Source organism: Pantherophis guttatus, chromosome 4, assembly GCF_059756535.1.
Source record: "Pantherophis guttatus breed Tessera chromosome 4, ASM5975653v1, whole genome shotgun sequence".
Lineage (NCBI taxonomy): Eukaryota > Metazoa > Chordata > Lepidosauria > Squamata > Colubridae > Pantherophis > Pantherophis guttatus.
In genome coordinates, this window is record NC_142066.1 from 50,458,534 (window position 1) to 50,484,452 (window position 25,919).

The 25,919-nt window shown below is 40.9% G+C and overlaps 1 protein-coding gene across 2 annotated transcripts in view; it reads left to right on the plus strand.

Moving 5' to 3' along the window:
- LOC117664626 (keratin, type I cytoskeletal 17-like) overlaps positions 1-25,919 on the plus strand; it is a 48,920-nt gene continuing 23,001 nt past the window's right edge. For both annotated transcript variants that reach the window (XM_034415738.3, XM_034415739.3), the window contains exons 1-5: positions 1-74; positions 10,502-10,749; positions 13,583-13,711; positions 15,844-15,926; positions 17,824-17,980. In XM_034415738.3, the coding sequence (XP_034271629.2) occupies positions 10,510-10,749; positions 13,583-13,711; positions 15,844-15,926; positions 17,824-17,980 (609 nt within the window). In that variant the 5' untranslated portion in view covers positions 1-74; positions 10,502-10,509. The remainder of the gene's footprint in view (positions 75-10,501; positions 10,750-13,582; positions 13,712-15,843; positions 15,927-17,823; positions 17,981-25,919) is intronic.

The following is a 25,919-nucleotide window of genomic DNA, read 5'->3' on the forward strand; positions in this document are numbered from 1 at the left end:
CCACCTGCCCGGACTTCATCACAGATGTCTGGATAGTGCGCACATGCACTCACAGTTCTGAACCGGTAGCAAAGGTAAGTGAAACCCACTATTGAATTTGCTCCAAGTGCCACTGTAATTTTTCTTGTATTGGGTTCGATTCTGGGATTGCTTGGCTCTCTTTAATAAAGCAATGAACAGAGACATCTGGGTATTATTTTTCAAAATACCATCCACCATAGCACAATGAATACAGACTTGCTAAAACCTGATTCTTATTTTGTACAGCATGCAGGAGTGCGTAAACAAGCCATTATTGACTGCCCTTTTATTTAGTTTTCTCCAGAAGAATGTAGCTCAGTCAGTCTTTATAGGTTAAAGTGTAAGAATGAATTAACTCTTTCTATTTAGAATAGATTTAGATAGGTGATGTTAGTTTTTGCTGCTTGAAATATGATTTCCAAGGTCCTGTGGTCATGTAACCACAATTTATTATGGTTGTGGCATGAGTTGCAATGCTCATTTGGAAGAATGGATTCAAATTTAAGATTGCATAATTTGCCTTATGAATTGCAGTAAAAACAGTTGTAACATTGGATCCAATCACCTGAGTAACTTGACAATTGTCATGACTATAACTAAAATTGTGATGCCAGTTGGGGTTGTAAGTCAAAGACTACCTATATGCGAGCATGTGAATGAAACTCTCTACTTTCTCATTGCAAGCACTGGATGAATTAATTTTTTTTGTGAGTAGTATATATGATATTTGTTTTATATGTATAATGCCAGGATGATCGCACTGTGTCCAATATTTTAACATGAATGAATAAAAAAATATTTAAAAAAGAGGCCCTGGATTAGTACCTTAGGCAAGCATGCGCCTTCAGGGGAGTACCAAACCAGATCCAAGACTGGTATTGGATGGCGGTGACTATAGACGTAGCGATTCACCCCCACCAAAGATCCATGCTGGAAAAGTTCTCCCAATGACCATTGGGACATCGAGTTGCCACTAAGCAGGCAGTGGAGATGAGACCGATAGCCACAGCCATTATAAAGTGTTTCAGATGCGGCCAACTGGGCTACCGAGCCTCCGAATGCCTCGCACTGGCTCCAGTCCCTCAGGCATGAATGCCAGCAGCTGCAAAATCGAGGAGAACTGTGAGAAAGCCACAAGACAAAGGCAAATTCATTCGGCAAGCCATGGAGGTCCACCCTCCACTGTACCAGGAGGGGGGAACTCCAGCTCCAGAGGCCGCTGACACCAGCAGAAGTGGTGAGGAGGACCTGATGGTAAGTGAAGCCATCCATCCCTTCGCATAAAATCTCACAAAGTAGTACCCAGGATAGGCGCCCGTGGGGACCTAGAGGCCTGGTTGCACCAGGTGCTTGATCAGCTCCCAAACCATGCAGGATCTAGAGATAGAGATGAGAACTTGGAGTCACCCCACCTGGTTGAACAGGTGGATGGATCACTAGCGCACCTGCAACCTTAGTTACCGAACCTGTAAGACTGGAAATGGGGTGCCACTGGGAAATCATACGATTCATGGTTGCCCCCAAAATGACCAAGTCACTCATCATGGAAAACATGTACCTTCTACCCCTTATGAAAGACATGCTGTCCCACCTGGCGAAAATGTGTATATTCACAAAATTGGATCTATGGGAGGCGTACTACCAATCAGGGAGGGGGATAAGTGGAAGACGGTTTCAACTGTCCCCTAGGTAGTTTCCAATTCTTGGTGATGCCTTTAGATTTGCAGGGGGCACCAGCTGTATTTATGCAGCTGATCAGTGAGGTGTTACACAAGCACTTATATCAAGGGGTGCTCGTATATCTCGATGACATCCTCATTTACACCCAGACTATGGAGGAGCACATCCAGCTAGTTCGACAGGTCTTGAAAAAGTTACTGCCTGCCAACGTTTATGTGAAGCTGATGAAGTGTGACTTCTACCAAACACGATTGGATTATCTGGGATGTTGTGTGTCTAGAACCGGGGTGGAGATGGACCCGACTAAAGTCAAGGTAGTTTTTGCCTGACGCACTGAAGACACACAAACAGTTGCAGAGCTTCCTGGGATTTGCCAGTTTTTACCGGCAGTTCACCCCCTTGCTTGCTATGGTGGCCCTGCTGTTAACAGACCTTTTGAAGACAAAGCACACACAGGCAAAGCCCCAACCGGGTCAACCACTCCCCCTGGATGGTGGACTGCTAGTGGGAATTCGAAGCCCTCAAAGCCTCATTCACCAAAGAGCTGGTGCTGAAACATCCAGACCTTAAACAGGCCTTTGTAGTTCAAGCTGATGCCAGTGATGTTGCTGTAGCCACTGTTCTTCTCCAGGTGGGCGAGCAGGGAGCATTACAGCCAACCACAAGAACCTAAAGGCATTAAAGACTCCTAGGAAGTTGTCCCCTAAACAAGTCTGCTGGGTGAAATACTGCAAGCGGTTCAACATTCCAGGAAAAAAAAACAAGCTAGCTGATGCTTTATCAAGAAAACCCCAGTTCAACAGCTGAGGAGAGGAAATAGTGCATGCAGTCATACCTCCTTTGCAACCAGCAGCTCAACTCACTACTAAAAGCCTAGCCCGGAATCAAGACAACCCAAAAGGAGACCCAATGCCTAGTCACAGCCCTTAAATCCACCCTTTCCGCTGACCAATGGTTTAAGGACAACCAAGGCACCCTTTGTCTCTGAGTTCTGAATTGCAATGAGGAGTAGTTGGAACGCTGACATCCAGATCTATGCTTTGAAGCCATTCATTTTCTATTTAGAATCTATCTTGGGCAGCTAAATGGAGGAGTCTTTTATATTAGCCTTCCCAGTATAAGCAGATTTTCTTGAAAATCACACCCAGCATTTGCAAGTGAAGTGTGGAAATCTGGTTAGTTAGGACAAGATTCAAGAAATCTACCTAATATGCACAATATGGCTGTTTTCACATATTTTAATAAGCAAAGACTTTAACACATGGACTCACAACAATATACCAGTCTTGGTAAGTTTTGGTTTTTTCATTGAATAGTGTGTTCTGAAAAGCCAAGTTATTTGGCTAGATTAAAATTTACTGTAGTGTGAATTCACACAATCAGAAAGTCTTATAAATATGGCTCTTATTTTGTTTTTGCAGATCTGTTAATCCTGGTCTTTTGGATGTTTTCTTTTTCAAGAGTTTTAAATATGTACTTAACAAGTCTCAGCAGACGGCAGCATCTGGCTGGCCTTTTTGGCGGTTTAAAAATTAAATCAAGTCAAATTTAAACATTGGGCAAGAGACCACCAGGGAATATCATGGTGACATTTTAGGCCAGATTGGAATATTAAAAAAAGGCCTTCTATGAAAGCCAGTTTGGGGTAGTAGTTATGACATCTGTCTAGAAATCCAAAGGACCATGAGTTTATTCCTTAGACACAAAACCAGTTGGGTGACTTTGGGCTAGCCACTTTCTCTTGGTTGTAGGAAATAAGCAATGGCAATCCTCTTCCAAAAATGCTACCAAGAAAACTTCTACAGTGATGCCAAAAAAACCTACACTGACATCCAGTGTTGTTAAGGATCAGGCAGCATATATTTAAATATTAATAAAACATTTATATATTCATATGGTCACCAGGAATTCAGTTCATCATTTACCTTTTTAAAAGGCACAAATTTATGGACATGGTTTTGTGGATCATCTTGTATATTATAAATCTGTGCACAGAATGTTTGTCAATCAGGCAGCTATTTAAACAGCAATCGCCTTTATCAGGAAAAAGATAGTACTGTACATGATACTATGAACCAAGCAGGAAGGAACAATGCAAAATTGCAAGAAATCAAGAGAAGTAGAACAAGGAAGGTGTAATGCCATCAAATTATGATGTTAATTTGAATTGTTGTCATCATAAAGGGATTACAAATCCTACTCAATAGAAACATCCATTCTATTATTTGAAATGGATTCTCTCAGCACATAAAAAAAGAATTAAAATTCCAGAATTAAAGCTGGCAATACTATGAAATTGTAAATAATGAGTTCTCAGGAGCTTTTCATCATGGATACCTTTGCTTTCTATGTGGGATGAGAAGGGGAAGAGAATATATATATTTTCTCTAAACGAGCAAAGCCATAATTGTCTATGTAGCTGTCTGATTTAAAGGGTCATAGCAGACCAGGAATGAAATGAGGATCCTGTATAAAAAATTCAAGGCCCAGGTAGCTATATTTTTTTCTGGCTCCAATGTATGGCTCACTTTCTTAGTTATCTGTGCCCAAAATCTTTGAAGGGTCCTTTGTTCCATGGCTCTTTCACTTTAAGCTACTATTGCTATTCCTTATCCTATTTCCACTTCACATGTACAGCCTAATTTTTTTCCCATGAGGTTCATCCATAACCTAGCAGCCTTTCTGACACATGGCACATCACAATGTAGGACAGCCATTTTCCTTCTCACACATTTATCTTAAAGCATGCCAGAAATAATGTGGAAAGTAGCAGTATGTGTGACACAGTATAATAGCAGCTGGATTTTGAGTCACCAAATCTCACTGCGATTTACTATCTTGCTTTTGGTCTGTAAGCCTCAGATGGTGATTGTTGTATTGACTAATGTCTTACACTTTATTGTAAGCTTAATGTATTTTCAGAGATTTACTTTGGAATCTCTTGTTGAAACTATTAATGTATTACCAGGGATTTTCCATCTCAATTCTTTTGCTTGTAAAATACAATTTGTAGGGGGAAAAGCCATGGAAAATTCCAGGCATTTGAAGTTTTCACATTCTTCTGCTTTTGTTTCTAGAAGTTTCCCCTGTTGCATTGATCCACTATGATTTACTTACTGGAATATCCACATACTTCATGTGAAGTCACCTTGTTTATAATTTTTCCTTCTAATTTTTAAACCAAGCATATCCAAAGAAAATTTTCACAAAATCCTGAATTTAAATCAAAAGGTAACAGCAATATCTCTGTAATATTGGATAAAAAATTATGTTCTGTTTGGTACAATTTGAAACATGTTGTAAGATATTCCTTTTATATACATTCCAACATTTGAGTCATCTAAAGTTTGATGATGAATGTATTACTAAATTCTAAATAATACTGAAATTCTTAGACAGTTCTCTATGGACTTTGCTCCATACAAATGATTATTATATGCCTCATACAGTACATTGAACTGATAATAAATCTGATTGTTATATAGGCATAGCTGAATGGGAATTGTGATCCCTGGAATTCATTTAACAAAAAAATGTCTCAAGGTGGAGGTTTAGTATAGGGGTCTTAAGGAGTAAAATGCTGGCATCTAATCAGTAGTGGGATGTAAATCCCAGCGCTACTGGTTCGCTATCGGTAGCTGTCACTACCGGTTCGCCCGAACGAGGGCAACCCACCACTGCATCTAATGCTTTGAACAATAGAAACTTAATCCTTATCAGAAAATTGGGAGAATAATGTTAAATCAAGCAATATTGCAAGAAAAAGAATCTATACAAAAGATGGAAAAAGAATTGGATTTTTAAAAAAAGAGAACAGGAAGGAAGAGACCTCTCTACAAACTGTATGGGACACTGTTAAAGCATACACTCAGGGACTAGCAATAATGTACATGGGAAAGAAAAATAATAAGAAACAAAATAAGACAATGTTAGAAGAAGAATATAAAAGATTGGAATTAGAATTACAGAGCAAACCACACACACACACACAAAAGGAATTGAAAAATCAAATAGATATAATAAAATACAAAATGAACTTATTGAAAAAAGAAGAACTGGCATATAAAATTAAAAGTGCAAAACAAAACTTTCTTGAAAATGCGAATAAGTCTGGAAGATGGTTGGCATACAAATTGAAAAAAGAGAGAAAAAATTGATACATCAATTAATTGATGAGAATGGGACTTTTTTACTATCAGAATGAGGAGAAAAAAATTATTATAAAAGAGTACCATAAGAAACTGTATGATAAGGAGGAAGTCTTGGAAAATAAAATACAATACTTAGAAGAATCTGATCTTCGCAAGGTACCAGATACAGTTAAAGATACGTTGAATGAATGGATATCTATGATGGAAGTGATGGAAGCAATTAAGAGACAAAATAATAATGAAACACCAGGGCTTGATGGGCTACTGGCAGAATTCTATAAATAACTAGAAGGGGTATTAAGTTCAGTGATGGTGGAAGTCTATAATGAAATATTATTAGAAGCAAAAATGCCAAATTCATGGAAGGAAGCGAATATTACCCTTACACTGAAAGACGACTCAGATTTAATACAGATAAAAAACTACAGGCCAGTATTGAATGCGGACTATAAAATATATGCCTCAATAATAGCAGAGAGATTAAAAAGGTATTTGAATGAATTTATACATTCAAATCAGAATGTTTGGGGCTGTGTGGTTCCATGGCCCAGGACAGAGCAGGGGATGGCAGGGTTCTAAGGTGGGGGTTTGTCATCCATTGAAACAGCAACCTCTAAGGGTTGGGACTGGTCGTCTACGGACCCCCAGTGAGGTTTGTAAGAGTGGTGTTCAAGGCGCCCGGGGAGCACAGGGACAGAGGCCTCAATCAGAGACATGGTTCGTGTACCATATGGCATAAGGGAGAACATGGAGGGACCTTGGGGTACCAAGGTACCATGCTACATGTCATGGCGACCAAGGTACTATGCCATACGTCAGAACAGGAGTCAGCCAAGGCCCGCTAACAGTTGGACAGTGGGACCCTCCTGTGGTGAGAGCGAAGTTTAGTGGGAGAGGGGAGAAGGTGGCTTTCTTCATTGGCCAAATCCTGAACCATATGGACCGATACAGCCATCTATATACCTTACAGTGGGACCGTGTAATAGCCGTAACGGCAGTCATGGAAGACGAGGCAGCTGACTGGGTAGCCGATCTATATGGGGACTATGCCAAGGAATTAGGGGACCTTGGTCTCTATTTTGCTGCACTCCAAGACTGTTTTGAGGATACAGCAAGGTCTCAGCAGATGGAGGGGGAGTTGTTGGCGGTGCAACAGAGGGAACACCCTGTCCAAGAATATATTCATGACTTCATGCGGTTGGCAGGAAAGATGAGGGGCTGGCCGGAATGCTTGTTAGTACATCAGTTCAAGGCTGGGATGGGTTGAACCCTATGACAGGCCTGTTTATTTCGTGGTCTGCCCCATCACCTTACAGCCTGGTTCGAGGTCTCAATGGAATTAGGATATGAATTCCAGGAGGACCAGATGAAGGAACCCATTTGGGGTCTGAAAACCCATTGTCATCCTGCTGGCGAGAGGACAACCCAACCCTGTGAAAATCCAACCAATTGTTGAGCTAACCACCCCTGGGCCCATAAGACCGCTTCTAACGTGCTTCAAATGCGGCAAACCGGGCCATAGAGCATAGATGGATTAAAAACAATACAAGAATGATTTTAAATACATTGGAGTATTATGAGATGCACCCTGGAAAACAAATGGCATTGATGTTCCTAGATACACAGAAAGCATTTGACAACGTTAATTGGCAATTCATGATAGCACAATTAAAATACATGGACTTTGGGGAGAGATTTACCAACATGATCAAAGCAATATATTGCAAACAATCAGCTATGTGATAGTAAATGGAGACATGGCAGAGAATTTTGATATCAAAAAAGGCACTAGACAGGGATGTCCATTGTCTCCATTGCTATTCATATTGACTCTGGAAGTGTTATTCAGGAAAATTCGACAAGATGAAGAAATAAAAGGAATGGAAATAAAAAAACAAAAATGTAAACTACAGGCATTTGCAGATGACTTAGTCTTCATACTAGAAGACCCCATAGAAACTGGACTGAAACTAATTAAAAAAAAAAATAGAAGAACATGGGGGAAGTCACAGGATTGAAAATAAATAAGGATAAGACAAAGATTCTAGTCAAGAACCTCACAGATACACAAAAAAGAATGTTAATGGAAAGAAATAATATACAGATAGTTAAAAAAGTGAAGTATTTAGGAATAAAATTAACAGCAAAATGTGCAACAATTAGAGAGCATAACTACATGAAACTGATGAGGCAAATTAAGCTAGACTTGGAGAAATGGAAAGATTTACAATTGTCACTATCAGGAAGAATAGCTACTATAAAAATGAACATTTTGCCAAGACTACTATATCTATTTCAAACAATACCAATAAAACTGGAGAAAAAATATTTTGAAGAATTAAATAAAATAAAATAACATCAAGATATATATGGTTAGGAAAGAAAGCATGAATAGGTTTGAAAATGTTACAGGAATCGAAGAAAAGAGGGAGTTTTGGACTACCAGATTGGGAATTGTACTATCAGTCCTCGGTACTCACATGGATGAAAGAATGGATTAGTTTGAGACACGTAAGACTATTAATATTAGAAGGACATGACCTCCAACTAGACTGGCATGCTTTCCTATGGTATGGTATAGGAAGAATAAGATATATAGCTACTTTCAGAGACATTATGTAAGAAATGCATTGTTATTAGTCTGGACCAAGATAAAAGAACAACATTATTTGAAAATACCAAGCTGGTTTTCTACTATTGAGGCATTGATACATGCTAATGTTATTAACATGGAAAAAATGTTAGAGTGTAAGATATAAGGATATATTGAATTGTAAGATTATAAGGATATATTGAACAACAAAGGGGAATTAAAAACAAAACAGAAATTTAGTAGCCATGGGATAGATATTACAGATACAATCTTGTTATGAGAAAGATGCTAAAATGTATGGTTTTAACAAAGAGTTAACAGAACTAGATCAGATATTAATTGGAACAGGTGATAAACTGATAAAGAAACTATATTGTTACCTATTAAGTATTAAATATGAAAGTGAGCAGGTAAAGGAGATAATGATCGCCTGGGCTAAAAATTTTGAATATGCAATAGAATTAGACAAATGGCAAAAACTGTGGGATAGAAATATTAAATTGATGATGTCAACTGCATATATGAAAAATTTATATAAAATGTTTTATAGATGGCATTTTGCACTGGCAAGTTTGGCAAAAATGTATAAAGAAAAGATCTGCTAAATGTTAGAAGTGTAATCAATCATCTGGTTCATATTACCATATGTGGTGGACATGCCCAAAAGCAAGAAAATTTTTCTACCAGAAAAATATGATAAAAAGGCTACATACTTGATCCTGCATATACTAAGTGAACTAGAATTGTATTTGCACAACAATAGAAAAATGATGAGATCCTGTCTGAGGGAACAGGAATGGGGTATCAACAAAAATGTTCACCAGGATGGGTGAACTGTAAATTATTTTTTCATAGAATTTAAAAATGATGTTTGCATAGCAGCATTTAAGGACCAATCACATAAGTAGTATTTCAGTCAGTGGTGAAATGTAAAATTAGTTACTACTGGTTCTGTGGGCATGGCTTGGTGGAGGAGGTAATGTGACTGGGTGGGCGTGGCCAACTTTTTTTTTTTTTTTACTTTTAAAAACTAAAAAAAAAAAAAGCCTCTGATGATCACGCGGCTCATCTGGGCATGGGGTATGTGTGCAGGGATTTTTGCTATCGGTTCTCTGAACCACCCGCCGCCATCGCTACCGGATTGGGCGATCCGGTCATTTCACCCCTGATTTCAGTGCATTAAAATAGATTGGCAGGCTATTAATTCAATATATTTCACATATATGGGGAGGGTGGAAGAGAGATTATTGGTTAATTAGGACTATAGGACTAAATGTCTATGATTGTCAATCATCCAGGTCATGGTTGTCCCAAAGGTGCTTTTTTCAAGAGGCAACTGGACAAGAAAGTATAAAGATTTATTGGGGCCTTTTTTCCCAAAAAAGGAGAGATTAAAATGCTGGCACAATAATTTAAGAATTTAAACTTGCCTACATTAGGGACATTGGAAAAGCACCATTAAGGCCAAGTATACTTGTAAAGAGTATTAGTTCTGCAAAAGGGAGGAATTTCATCTAGTAAGGAAACTGTAGAAGCAGCAATGAGAAAATGTGGGTGTATTACAGATGCATGTCAGTATCATGTCGTTCTTCCATAAAATATGAGTGACTGAATCATAGTAATTCCATAACAAGAGCTCTCATGAAACCCCTCCTCCTTGTATTTCTTACTAAACTTTCATTTTTATGGAATCATTCCCCACCTATTTGGACCATTTCTTTTCCTTCCATTATTATTATTTTTTTGAATCATTGTGTGCTTATTTGGCTTGGGAACTGTAGGGCCGGTGTAAACATTTAATTTGGTGTTATTTTGATGAGGTGGATAGAGATCTTGCAATAGCACTGCAAACTAGCCTCAAGGATGAGGGGGAGAGGGGAATGACCTTGGGCTTGGTTTCCAAAACAAAGTCTTTTCTTCATGTTAGCATGAGGTACAACCAGACAGTCCAGTAAGGGGAAGGCTAAAGATTAGTTTTGCCCTTAGGTTGCCTATATAAGGAGACTCTGGAAGATTTACTTTGCCTTCACTCTTCTGTTTTGCACTGCTTCTGCAGGTGAAACCATGCCTACTACTTTTTCCACCCACAGCATGTCCTCTGGAAGCATGCAAGGACCCAGGGGAAGACGCCTGCTTGCCTTAGGCAGGTCTCAGACAGTGCCAAGTACCCACAGGGTTATTGGGGGCATGGCTGGGCTGTCATATGGTGATGGGCAGGCATTTATGGACACAAATATTCTGGACCTGAATGAAAAGGGCACCATGAAAAATCTGAATGACCGCCTGGCTGCCTACCTAGACAAAGTGAGTAATCAGATAATGTTTTCCTAATGACAATGTCAGAAAAAAAGTAATACTATAAAGGTAGGTCTACCTCTGTCTTTGGGGCATTTTTGTGGAATTTGAAAGCATATAAGACTGCTATTTGACAAGGAAGATGTTTTTCTATGTGACAAACATCCTAGCATTTTTTTTTCTGGAAGAAAGATACATGTCGGATCTTTCCAATTATTCAGTGCTAAAGGAAAGATGTTGATAAATGTTTAGATGAATTATTAGCTCATATCCCTTCCTCTACCCAAGGAACACAATGTTTGATAGAAAATTACAGAAGAGTATGATTTGAGAGGATAAGAGGAAGAAAAAAAAATGGAGTCAAAAGCCAATAATTTTTCTTTGTTTCTGTCACCGGTGTTCTATCTGTTCGTGGCTTTGACATACACCGGTGAATACCCAGGGATTAATCCTGCAAAGCTGAGTGGGGGTCAAGATTTTATAAGCGCAGCTTAATTAGTAATGTACTTCAAAACAAAATAGAAAGTACACTGGGACCTAGCAGGGCATAGGAGTTCTTTTTTTCTTGAAGCATTCTGATCTGCTTTATTTAATGGTTTTATTTATTGAGGAGACTTAATTTTTTTATATGAGATGTGGGGGGGCATATAACCCTAGGAAGCTCACAACATAAAAATTAAACAGAAAAAGAAGACAGGAGTATTAACAGTAAAATTATATTTCATGATGCTCTAAAGCAACCCCCCCCCACCCAATACATCTGCCGTCAACCTCAAACCTTCTACCTTCCATTAGAAAACCTCATCTTGTGTGAAATAGTTTTCACAGTGCAACAGAGGTACTCCAGCACACAGCACAGTGATAATTATTTGAGTTTATGGATTAATGATAAATAAATACATTTCTATAAGAGATTATGGTCTGTGTTTTACTGATTTTTGTGGTAAAAATGCTTTAGTTATGTAAGATTTATTTTCTTTGCTTTATATTGCAGAAAGTTATAAGTGACACACTAAATTTGAATGATTTGGAAGTTAGCAAGGAAATGATTAATTGTAGGTTATTTGCAATAATTGTAGGTTATTTGCAATGGTCAGTGGTTGCTGTTTTAAATGGCATGATATACCATCTTTTTTTGGGATGGAAGTGGGGTAGGCAAGGTATAATTTTCCCTGAACTCATATAGTTGGTATCACAGAAACATTGTTTGATTGAACTTTGATGCAATGTGTCATTAGCATGTCAACACTCAGGATGGAATTGTCCTCTCACCATGGAGATGGTATTCCCTGCCTACACAAATTAGAATCTCTTGTTTTATTTTTCTACAATTTCTATCTTTATTTCTTGACATTTCTCTCAATTTATGAGCCTCTTTAAGAGCCATAATTCTAAATGCGGGTTTAGAAGAGACAATAATTAACCCAGAATGTTTAACAGAAAAAATAGAGGATTTTGAAGTATAGCTAATCCTCCAGCACAGAAACAACTGATTAGATTGTAATCCACCATCTCAGTATGAGAACTTAGAAGCATATTTGTAAGGATAAATTAAAATGACTTTTCTTTTCAGACTTGAGACAAAGCAAGATATAGCAGAGCAGAACAGAAATAGTTCCAATTCCTTCCATGGCAGTGACCATGTGTTTAGCCAAGAGTGGTATTACACGACTTTCATTAATTTAAATACGCTTCCAATAACTTTCCCCATCTAGTACTTTCTAAAGATTTTCAGATTGTATCTTTCTAAGTTCCCAATCATTTAGGAAATGTCCTAGTGTTGTGATGGTGAACCTATGGCACGTGTGCCAGAGGTCGCATGCAGCGCCCTCTCTGATGGTACGCGAACCGTCGCCCCAGTTCAGCTCCGCTGTGCATGCGTGCATGCCTCCTGCCAGCCAGCTGGTCTTTGGGTCTCTGCTGTGCATGCGTGGGGCGTGTGTGGGGCCCTGCATGTGCATGCACGGGGGCAGGGCACATGCAAGGGGCTGTGTGCGCAGGCACAAGGGGGACAGGGTGCAAGCGTGGGGCCGCGTGTGCATTGGGCACTCAGTCTGGAAAAGGTTAGCCATCATTGTCCTAGTGGATTCTGCCAATATAACTTTTGTAGACATCTAGTTTTCATGCTCCACTATTCAGTTTTCTCTGGTGATTTCAAAAAGACAGAAATATTTCCGTTATCATTCTTTCTACATCCAAATTTCAGACTGGAACCAACTTAGGATTGGTCAATAGATAAGTGTAGGATTATAGTCTATTTCTCTTACTTTTCCCCTCCCTTTCTGTACTCTGTATTCCTATCAACCTGAGTAAAGCCATTTCCCAGCTGAGGATTTCCAATGGCATCACTCAGCCATTGCTGGGGGAAAATAAAGCCTGTTCTCCTTACAACTACAGCAACACAACAATAGTTCAATGACTTGAGAAGATGCTATGTAGTGAGGAACTGGCCAAGTACCTATGGCAGTTCTAAGAATGCATAGTCTGTTAAAGGTGTGATCAAGGAAGGAAGGAATTGAGGGAGGAAGGAGGGGCTGATTTTCTTCTGCCCTTCGTTCAATCTTTCAAATCTAATCATTGACATTGGCCATATGAATGAGCGATTCTGAAAGTCTGAGGGCACCAGTTAGTGAAGTCAATTATTCATTCAAGTCAGTCTGTAGGTCTATCAAATTATCTATTTATTTATCTATCTATCTATGTCCAAAACTGACAGTAGTCCCTTCTGATAATGATATTTAAAGTCAAATAGCCAAACCACATCTAGAGATCTTAGGATTCTGCAAACTGTTCTTTATTCTGATATTCTAATTCAGTTTCACTTTTTTCCCCTTAAAACAAGGTGCTGTCCCTTGAGAAATCTAACATGCAACTGGAGCAGAACATCCAAGAGCTGTACACAAAACGAGCATCAGCTGGTATCCATGATATGAGTGCCTATTTCAATGCCATGACCCAGCTAAAGTCTGAGGTATTATGTTGAAATGTTTTTCTCTTCTTTCCTGTTAGGCATCTATACTTTGACATAGGATGTATTAGTGACCTGAAACAGGACTGTCTCGAAATATTTTGTTTTTGAGGAAGAGATCAAGATGATGTCTCCCCATTCTATATATAGAAGTTGAAGACATATTTTATTTTACATCAGTCATGCTATTTTGTCATGTACTGAAACTTCAGGGCAAAGAACTGGCCATGTGGCATGTGAGATTATTTCAATTTCTGTCCCTCAACATTTGCTTCAGTGGTGGGTTGCCCCCAGTTCGCACCGGTTCTATAGTATCAGTAGTAAAACCGGTGGGAGGCTCTGCCCACCAACCCCAATGTCCCCAAAATGCTTCTGCGCATGCGCAAAAGAGCGCGCATGCATGGCTCCGCTGCAAACCAGGAGTAAAGGTAAGTAAAACCCACCTCTGATTTGCTTCCTGAGTTGGTGGCTTTATCTCTCTCACAAAATTACTTGCAGTGTCATAAAACTGTGCTCAGGGGAAAGTACCAAAAGATGATGATGTAAACTTCCTGTGGTTTCTAAAAATATTGAATTCTAACTTTATTTTTGAGAAATCTAAAAAAATAAAATAAAAAATGAATGTGCATTTCTACATTTTGTTTATCTTAATGACACAATGAGAATAATATCTGGAACCCTCAAATCTACCCCACTCTCATGGTTCCATATTCTTCCTAACATTGCCCTTCCTGATTTCAGGTGACAACAACAGTCAGTTTGAGAATGGAATAAGATACTGGCCATTGACTCCTAGAGATCTTCCAATCATAAAATATTAGACTCTACCTCTCACCAGGCACAAGTCTAGGAAACCAATTCAGGATAACATATCAGAGTCATGATCTAGTGAAGAATTGTGATCAAAACAGACAGCCTTTAGTAACGATAACCAAATAGGTGAAGTAGATCAAACCACTCCCAAGAATATAGTTGCCCTGAAAAATATGGAGGCACCAGAACGGAATCAGGACAGGCCATACCAGAACTAAGATGAAAGTTCTTTAAATGGGGAATTGTCAAGAGTCTGCAGTGTGACTGTAGTGCACCAGAACAAATGATAATGCATATACTTCGAGAATGTCTCCTCAGGAAATTTCAAGGCACCTGGGATGATCTCATCGCAGCCAAATCAGAAGCAGTTAGATGGTTAACTTCCTTAGATACTGAGCTGTAATATCTATGCTATTGCAACTATGTGGCATCATATTATGGCAATTTTACCATGGTTTTACCCTAAGTTAATATTTTATCTATTGTATTGTCTACACACTTTACATACATGGATATACTTGTATATGTGTATGTACAGCTCCCTCCCTCCCTCCCTCCCTCTCTCACCTGATGGCTCAGAGGTTAAAGAAACGGAACTTGTCAGGCCAGATGTAAGTGCTATATAGCAAGTTGAACATCTGTTACTTGCCCTGGCTCCTGTCAACCTAGCAGTTCGAAAGCATGCAAATGCGAGTAAATAAATAGGTACCACTTTGGTGGGAAAGTAACAGCATTCCATGTGTCTCAGTGTATAGTAATACTGGCCACATGAGCATAGAAGTGTCTTTGGACAATGCTGGCTCCCTTAGCTAAGAAATGGAGCATTGCCACCTAGAGTCGGACACAACCATACAGAGGAAATCTTCACCTTCATCTCTATGCTAGTACTTTACTTAAACTTATATTTGTATTTGTATGTGTTTTATTAGTGTTGTACATCAATGTTTGCATGACCTCTATAGATACCTTGTGAATGATTTTTTAAAATGTTACCTAATTCTGGGTTTTATTTAATTGACCAAAGTAAGTAATAATTTTAATTAGCAATTTTATGATGTTTGTGTATCTATATTTTTCTTGACTGTACACCGCCTTGAGTCCTACGGGAGAAAGGCAGTATAGAAATATAATAAATAAATAAATACCATACCCTAAATTAATTAAACAAACAGGACTCAAATATTGTACCCATCTCTTATTTTGGAGTCCTGCACTGACATTATTCAGAATTGAATAATTAGTATATTTAACAATTTTCTTGCTAAATGGTATTCTCTATGATGATGTTTTGAAATCTATCCCCCCCCCTTTTTTTTTCATAGATTCAGACGGAGACTTTGAAAAATGCTGGACTGCTCTTACAGATTGATAATGCCAGACTTGCTTCTGATGATTTCAGGGTGAAGTAAGTTTAGCTAATCGGTGTTGTTCTTTACTTTTTCATCACACACATAACCATATTTGTTTGACAGTAGATTTCCCGACTTAAAAAAAAAAAATTAGCCATGTACCTGTGTTTTTATTTGTTGGCATCCTGACATTATGCAAATATTAAATGATTTTCTTAAATCAATTTATGTAACAGGTACAAAGTAAAAACATGATTAATTTTTTCTCCTCTGTGTGAGCAGCTGTTACAGCTGATAACAAGCAAAAGCCTGGGCTGCTGGCTAAAGTGGCTGCGAAAAGGAATTTGTGAAATGATAACTAGATAGGATTTTTTCTTATTCAATTATTGTTTATCATTGATGGTGACATACTTTTCTACCAACTCACAGTCAGAGGTCAACACATTAATGTGATAGACTAGCTGTGCCCTTAAAGAAAAATTTAATATTGAAAAGCTACCACCAACAGGAAAGAATTAAAATTAAGATGACTCACTCAAATTACTGATTACAATTCTTTGCAGGGATGCTCGTATTTTAATCTGTTCTACATTTGAAAACAAATCAGTCAGTTTCACATCTCTTTTATATGTTGATCATAATATAGTTATCCTTGGGATTCAGCACTGTTTATACTTTTCAGAAAAAAGAATGCTAAGAGAAGATGTACAAGTATGTATTTGAGATCATAAAGCATAAATCAGATAAAGCCTAGTGGGAGGTATAGAGTGTGCATAAGCACACAGATGATCCGAAGTGCCATGTTTGGGACCTCATATCCATTTAATTCTAGTTTGTTCATAAAGGGCAGACTGGAGTCTCCCATGGCTGGCTTGCAAGATCTATATACTAAACTCTCTTGTCTGTAACTGAGTGAAACAGTGCATCACAGAGCAAAACCTTTTCAACCAAGTTAACTCAAAAGGACTAATTTACAGAATGCATCCAGAGACCCATGACTCACGCAGAATTGAAGCTTGTCAAATTTACTAATATACATCTCTGTATATCTCCCTGTATTTTTAAGAAGTTTTCAAGTATATTAAAATTATAGGTATTGAAGAAACTGCTAAGGAAATATCTCTGAAATGATGACCCAGTGGTCAGACGGTCTAGTGTTAAATATAACTCACTCCAAAACGTTTGGTTTGTAAATCTATTTAAAGAAATTTTCGTTCCAATCCAATTCTTCAATATTTTTGGAGATTTAAGAAAAATAATTGCTAATAAATTTCAGTTAATGTTTTCTTTTTCCTTTCTCTCTCTTTCTCTGTGTTGAGATCTGCTAATATTGATATCCAAGCCAGAGCTAAATATGACATTATATTTATAATTGTTAGGAAATCTTGTTTCTGCATGTTCTATGGACATCTAACTAGACATGATCTCCATGACTGATTACAAATTGGACTTAAGAAGACTTTATATATTTTATAGCTTCCTTCCTATAGATATGACCCTCTATATTGTATGGTGTGAAGAAAAAGTTACAAAAATTGAAGTATGCTTTAAGATTGGGAAACAGAGAAAGCATGAGACAGAAGCTGAGACTGGCAATGAGATGTAGTCTTCCTTGTCTTTTTAATTGTCCCTAGATCTAATATCTTCTGAATTCAAGCCAAGACAGATTAACTAGAGGAGATCTGGGTAGGACCATTGCTTGTTGCTTGAAGATCTAGATCCTTGACCCCAACAATGTTAGTTTACTCTATTATCCTTGCACCTCGTACAATGAAATTAAATGCCATCTTCAGTGTACATAATACATAAGAAAACTATAAAAATAAAACAAAAACGCACATCCTTCACATTCTATACAATTGAATTGAAAAAAGCATTTGATGCTCTCAGTTATGTAGCCATCAAGAACCCTAGCTAGAAATGTGCTATGTGGACCATTTTTTCCTTTTGTAGGCTGGAATCTGAGGTAGCCATGCGCCTGTCTTTGGAGGGAGATCTTGCGGGACTACGTAAGGCCCTAGAAGAATTGAATGCAAGTCGAGCTAGCTTGCAGGTGCAAGCTGAAAATCTCCAAGAGGAGTTGGCCTGTCTCAAAAGAAACCACAAGGAGGTAAATATGGATATAGCTGTGTGAAATTTGTCCATGATATTAAGTTAAGTTAAGTTACGCTTCTTGGATCAATGTTGCCACACAATGTTTCAATAGAAGTTCTTTTAATTTCATGGCTGCTGGAATACAAATGTTTATCATATTGTTTCCTTTTGTTAGGCTATCTGAGTTTGGAATTTAAATAATAAGGAACACAGGTTAAAATAATCTTTTTTTTTCCCCCTAATGGGCCTACACAAAGTCCCAATTTGAAGGAAAAAAGATGCTTCAGAATACATATAAGAATGGCATCTATTGGCAATTCTTTAAAACAAGTGCAATATTTTCCAGAATTGGTCTGCTACTACAGAAAGCAACCACATCATTCTAGGAAAAGAAGCAATTGCTTTAAGGAGTCGTTGAGAGGTGCGACTTGATGCCTTTGTGTGCTCCAATGCATCTTCTATCTTTTAAACCCAAAGTGTTGCACAGCCCTATTTTCTAAATAGTAAGGAATGGCACTTTTAAAATCCTTCCATAAGGTTTGTTGAAGGGCCATATGAAAATAGTTTGAACATTCTATGTACTTGCTCCCAACTGAAAATTTTCACCTCTATTTTATAATATTTAGGCAGGGCTAAAGTAATACAATAAGACATGCTCAACATGCTCAACAGCCAAAAAATAGAGACTTTTTTTCAGAGGTAGGATTGGAAGAATGGGTGAGAGGGAAAATGGAATTAAAAAGCAATGAAAATAAACTATTGTCAGATCTGTGAATCTGCCATTCCTCAAGGGGGAAGAGGGGGACCCCTGCATTTATCATTGCATTTATACTTTATTGCTTTCTCCCCAATGTATCCTGCAATATTGATTTATATCTTCTAGGCAGGCGCCTAAGCAGCCTGGCATTTTCTCACTTTTTGGGGAATGTAAGAGGAGGGAGGGCCATGTGGATTTCATTGCTCAAGAGCTGATGGAAGGATGACCCTGAGAAAGTTTCTCAGAGTGGCCGGTACAATAACATCTTCATACCTGTGGATTGGCTGAATCCACATCAGAATGTTCCTTTATTCTAACTATATGGTCTGAGGTCCTCTGCTTTCTTCTCACCCTGCTATCATCTCTATTCAATAAAAGGTTCCTTTTGAAATGCTAAGTTTCAAGAGTCTTTGCTTTCTTGAATACGGGGGAGAGGGTCCTTACATAAAGCAGACTCTGGAAACGTGATCAACCTGGAGAGGAAAATTTTTTTTTTACTCTACTGAGGGGATTCTGCAAAGCATGTCTGAACAGAGCAGTGAGCAAGGGGAGGCCAAATGCTGGGGGGAGGCCTCTACGACCACCCAACCGGATGCCGGTCCCATATGCCCCATTGAAGACATCGAAGCTATCCTGGAAGGCTCCCCAAAACTCCACTGGTCAATTGGGGTGAGGAAGAAGGACAGCTGGGATGGGAGAACCAAGGGGGTCACCCTCACTTATGGCAGCTGAAAACCGGGGTGGAAGATGTAGTTGGAGGCCCTATCCAACCACGAAGAGCTGAGCAAGGAATCGCTGGGGGATGATCGATTCAAATGGCACGTCACCCAGCTCGTGATGGAGGCTCTTGGGGATCTAAACATCCAAAGGGAACCAGATCGCCAACGGAGGAGGGCAGAAGCTGCACCCGCTGCTAAGGGAGCCAGAGCCATCACCCTGGACCCTGCAGCAGTCGACCAAGCTGACTTCAATGCTGCCGGAGCAGCAGCCATGCAGGGAAACCCCTCCTCTCTCAGCCCCAGCCCAGGAAAATGTCCCCGGTCAACTCAGGGGCCTGCAGTTGGAGAGGAGGACCCCCTTGGGTGTGAAGTTAGATGGAGCTCCCAGAAGCTGGGCTTTTTCTTAGCCCAAGTCCTCATGTCATCCAAGAATATGGCCAAAACTTCCCAACCCAGGGGGCGAGAGTTCGAGTCATTATACTGACTTTAGAGGGGGCAGCTGCTCGATGGATGGTGACCCTTCATAATGCTGATGCCATGGAGCTGCAAAACTTCAACCGCTTCATGAGGGCCCTGCGACAGTGGTTTGAGGACCCACTAGCTGATTGCAAAGCCCACGATTGTATCAGAGCCAGTAGCCGAATACAAAGAAGAATTCCGCGACCTAGCCTGCCGTGTATACTGGCCAGAAGACATCCTGGTGAGCTGGTTTAAGGACAGGCTGAACGACCTGTATATCGCTTGCTTAGCCCAGGGTGCCCCTAACCGCTTGCATGAATGGTACCTAATGGTGGAGGAAGCGGAGATCGACATGACCCAAAACCAATACTGGGCAGGTAGAGTTTGGAGAAGATTCCCACTCCAGGGGAAGAGGGAGCCATTCAAGCTGCATACTGCTCTGGCACCGAGACCATTGGCCTGTTTCAAGTGCGGAAAGGAGGGGCATTGTGCAGTGGAGTGCCGTTTGAAAATTCCCACCAGAAAGCCTGAGCACCTGTCCAGAGGGAAACCTGTGAAGTCAACCCCCTGAGGGAAAGAGACCGCTTTAAGACCGCTTTAAGAAGCAGAGAGGCCATGGAGTTTCCTCCTCTCCCCAGGGGAGGAAACTCTGGCAACCCAACGTGAGGACCCAGGCCCATCTGAGAGTGATCTGCAGGATGACCCACTGGTAAGCAATCCAATTGAACAGCTCACCCTACCCGTAAGACTTTTCATCCCTAGCCAAGGGAAGGGGGAGAAAATCTCAGCATTACTAGACTCGGGCTGCACATGATGCCTAATTAGCCCTGCCCTAGTAGGGAGACTGGGGATCCATTTAAGAAAGTTAAAAAATCCCGTCGCTTTCTGCCAGCTGGACAGGACAGTAACTGGGGGAAACCTGCCATTTTTGCCACAGAACCTGTGCAAATAAACCTGCAAGACCACATTGAAATCCTTATGTTTATAGTAGCTCATGGAATGGAATGGCCTCTAGTTCTGGGTCTCACGTGGCTGAGAAAATGGAACCCTAAAGTAAACTGGAAGCAAGGGACCATAAAATTCCAAAAGCAAGTTGCGTTCGCAGATGAAAAAGAGGTTAAAGCCGAAAGGGGGAAGAACAAAGAGGCAGCAATGCCCAGCTGCCAAATCAAGGGATCCCAAAGGAATACAGAGACCTAGCTGAGGTATGAGCAAGGAAGATTCCAATGAACTCCCACCCCAACGTGCCACAGAGTGTGCCATCAAAATTTTACCAGGGACCAAACTTCCAAAGCCAAAAATGTACAGCGTGTCCCCTTGAGAACTAGACACACTGAGGTCATTCATTGACAAAAATCTAGCGAGGGGATTTATCAAACCTACGTGACCAAAAATTGTGGCCCCAGTACTGTTCCATAAAAAAAAGGATGGCACTTTACACCTTTGCATAGACTATAGAAATTTAAACATGGTGAGCATAGAGAACATTTACTCCCTCTCCCTTATGAAGGACATGCTGGCACACCTCTCAAAAGGGAACATCTTCTCTAAACTAGATTTAAGGGAAGCGTATTACCACATCAGAATAAGGGAAGGGGATGAATGGAAGACCGCATTCAATACCTCATTGGACTATTACCAATTTAAAGTACTCCCATTCGGATTACAAGGCCCCATGGCCATTTTTATGCAACTAATTAATAAAGTGCTTCATGAATATTTATACAAGGGGTTTTTGGTTTACCTTGATGACATTTTAATATACACTGAAATCAAAGTAGAGCATGTAAAATTAGTCCGAGCGGTCCTAAATAAACTCTGCTCTGCAAAGCTCTTTGCAAAACTATCCAAGTGTGAATTCCACCAGGAAAAAAATAGACTATTTAGGGTACTGAATATCCTACGAAGGGATAGAGATGGACCCACAAAAAGTGCAAGCCATGGTCGACTGGGAGCCACCCCGCATATGTAAACAGCTACAAAGCTTCTTGGGATTTGCAAACTTTTACCGCCAATTTATTCCAGCTTTTGCAAAAATCAGCCTCCCCATTACTAATCTGCTTAAAACAAAAGGGGAGGACAAACCAAAACCCAGGCAACTACTAAACTGGACAATGGAATGCCAAGTGGTATTCGAAAAACTTAAGCAACTTTTCTCAGCTGAGCTGGTGTTAAAATACCCAGATCCAGAGGACCCCTTGGAGGGCAGGGCTGAGGATTTCAGACGATATCTGTATGACAAAATCGCTCAGATCTGGTGGGATTTGGATTCTAACTGGGTAGATCCGGGCAGGATGTTATCTGGGAAGAGTTTGACTCTGTGACTCCGGATGACGTGGACAGGATTTTGGGGAGACTTAATGCGACCACATGTTTACTGGACCCGTGTCCCTCCTGGTTAGTACTGGCTTCCCGGGAGGTCACACGAGGCTGGCTCCAGGGAATTATCAACACTTCGTTGAGTGAGGGTCACTTCCCCGCTGCCTTGAAAGAGGCGGTGGTGAGGCCTCTCCTCAAGAAGCCCTCCCTGGACCCGGCAGTATTGGCTAACTACCGTCCTGTCTCCAACCTTCGCTTCGTGGCGAAGGTTGTTGAGAGTGTGGTCGCACGACAGTTTCCACAATTCCTGGAGGAAACATCCTATCTAGATCCGTTCCAGTCGGGTTTCAGGCCTGGGCACAGCACGGAAACGGCATTGGTCGCGTTGGTTGATGATCTCTGGAGGGCTCGGGACAGGGGTTGCTCCTCTGTTCTGGTCCTATTAGATCTCTCAGCGGCTTTTGATACCATCGACCATGATATCATGCTGCACCAGCTGGAAGAGTTGGGGATGGGGGGCACCATGTTATGGTGGTTCTCCTCCTTTCTCGCCGACCGGTCGCAGTTTGTGTTGACAGGGGGGCAGAGGTCGACCTTGAGGCCTCTCATCTGTGGAGTGCCGCAAGGGTTGGTCCTCTCGCCCCTTCTGTTCAACATTTATGTGAAGCCGCTGGGTGAGATCATCCGTGGCTTTGGGGTGAGATACCACCAGTACGCTGATGACACCCAGCTGTCAATCTCCACCCCAGGCCACCCCAGCGATGCCCTTGAAGTGATGGCCCAGTGCCTGGAGGCTGTACGGATCTGGATGGGGAGGAACAGGCTCAAGCTCAACCCTTCCAAGACCGAGTGGCTGTGGTTTCCGGCATCCCGATATAGTCAGCTGACTCCATCGCTGACTATCGGGGGCGAGTCTTTGGCCCCCGTGGAGAGGGCGCGCAATCTGGGTGTCCTCCTGGATACGCAGCTGTCCTTGGAGGAACATCTGACGGCTGTAACCAGGGGGACCTTTTGTCAGGTTCGCCTGATTCGCCAGTTGTGCCACTTTCTTGATCGGGATTCTGTGTGCACAATCACTCATGTCCTCGTCACCTCTTGCCTGGACTACTGCAACGCTCTCTACATGGGGCTCCCCTTGAGGAGCCCCCGGAGGCTCCAACTGGTCCAGAATGTGGCCGCGCGGGTAATTACAGGAGCTGCATGGTGCTCCCGCAAAACACCGCTCCTGTGCGAGCTGCACTGGCTCCCAGTGGTCTTCCGGGTGCGCTTCAAGGTGTTGGTTACCACCTTTAAAGCATTCCATGGCATAGGACCTAGTTATCTTCGAGACTGCCTTCTGCCACCGACGACCTCCCATCGACCCGTGCGCTCCCACAGAGAGGGCCTCCTCAGGGTGCCATCAGCCAAGCAATGCAGGCTGGTGACCCCCAGGGGGAGGGCCTTCTCTGTGGGGGCTCCCACCCTCTGGAATCAACTGCCCCCAGAGATAAGGAGAATCCAAGACCTCCGTGCCTTCCGCCATGCCCTTAAAACTTTCCTTTTCCAACAAGCCGGGCTGGCCTAACACATCCTTTTAAATGATTTTAAATTCATTTGTCTTTTTAAATTTTGGGCCAAATTGAGATATTTCCTTTTAATCTATTCTTAATTTATGTATTATGTATTATGTATTTATGTGTTTTTACTTGGCTGTACACCGCCCTGAGTCCCTAGGGAGAAGGGTGGTATATAAATTTGAAGTAAAATAAAATAAATAAATAAAAATAAATAAACCATTTGTCATACAAGCTGATGCCAGTGATGTAAGGGCTGTCTTGCTTCAAAAGAATGAGTGGGGCCAGCTACAACCATGTCATATACATCCAAAAAATTAACTGAAATGGAATAGAGGTGGGCAATCTGGGAAAAGGAAGCTTATGCTGTACACCGGGCTCTCCTCACATGAAGACACTTCTTGGAAAGGAATAAAATCCCCTTTGAAGTGTGGATTGATCACAAAAACCTAGAACCCTTAAAATCCCAAGAGAGCCTTCTCCCAAACAAGTCCGCTTGGCACAATACTTTAAGTGGCTTGACTTCACCCTCAAATATTTCCCAGGGGGGAAAAAACTTCCTGGCAGACACCCTCTCCAGGAAACCCCAATACAATAGCACAAAGCCAAGGTAATAAAACCCCTGCTCCAAAGCTCTCAGCTGGCAGCTACAGTGATTAACAGAGCACAAGCCAAACAAGACCAGCCCACTGACAAACCCATGCTTTCAAGAAAGCCTTTTGTGATGATGAATGGTTCAAATCCTATAAAAACAACTGCTTGATTAAAGACAATTTAGCTTGGATGGGAGGGAAACTGTATGTACCAGCAAGCCAATGCCTGGACTTTATGAAAAGGTGCCATGATTCCAGATTAGCAGGACATTTTGGTTTTGTAAAAACTCTGCACCTCATCAAAAGACAGTTTTGGTGGCAAAATTGGCCCTGGCTTGGGTCTGTGACTCAAGGAACAAAGTACCTGTGTCTTTCTGCCAGCTGGACAGTCAGTAGCAGGGAGGATATGCAACATTTGTTACTAAACTGATAGAGATGAGGATTGGGCCCCATGAAGAATCCCTAAGATTTATTGTGGCACCGGGCATGGAGAGACCTCTCATATTAGGATTGGATTGGTCCTAAATGAAACTCCTATGTAAATTGGAGGAGAAGGATATTAAAGATTTGGTAAAAAACACCTCTGGAAAAGCCCAAAAGTAAACTGGCCACACCCAGCCTCATGCTGCTGGCGAAGAGGGAAATTGATATTACGACGTGGGAGCACTCCAAAACAGACTCCTGATTCCCAAAAGAATATTGGGATTTATGAGATATTTTCAGTGGAAAAGGGTTGAATGCGTGCCCCCCTCACCATCTCATAGACTGCTCCATAGAGATATTGCTGAGGGCCAAACTTTCTAAGCCTAAACTGTATTCGATGGCCCTGAGAAAACTGGAGGAGTTTCAAGCATTCACAGACAAAAATTTGCAGTGCGTGTTCATCCAACCAGCCAAACTGCGAGTGGCCACCCGGGTACTTTTCTGGGAAAAGAAAAATGCCTATGCATGGATCATCATGGGCTAAATGCGATCTGGGTTGAGAATTTCTACCCCCTAGCTTTAATGAAAGACATGCTGGCCCACTTGGCAAAAGGGAAAATATTTACTAAACTGGACTTGAAGGAGATGTACTACCATTTAAGGATTAAAGAGGGGGACAAATGGAAAATCATGTTTAATTGTCGTTTAGGTTGCTTTCAATTCTGAGTACTCCCATTTGGACTGGAGGAAGCCCCTGCTATCTTTGTGCAGCTGATTAATGAGGTCCTGCATAACTAGCTATATAAAGGAGCCCTAGTTTACCTGAAAGACATTCTTATCTATACTGAAACCATGGCAGAACACGTGAAACTAGTTGGAATGGTAGTCAAAAAACTTCATCCATCCAAGTGTGTGCTAAACTTTCTAAGTGCGAATTCCACAAGACTAAAATTGACTGTTTGGGGTATCGGATCTCACATGAGAAGATACAGATGGACCCTGAAAAGGTGCAAACTGTTAGAATGGACTCCATCCTGCACCCAAAAACAATTGTAGTTTCCTGGGATTTTCAAATTTGTACTGCCAATTCATCCCATCCTTCACTCAAATAGCATTGCCCATCACCAATCTT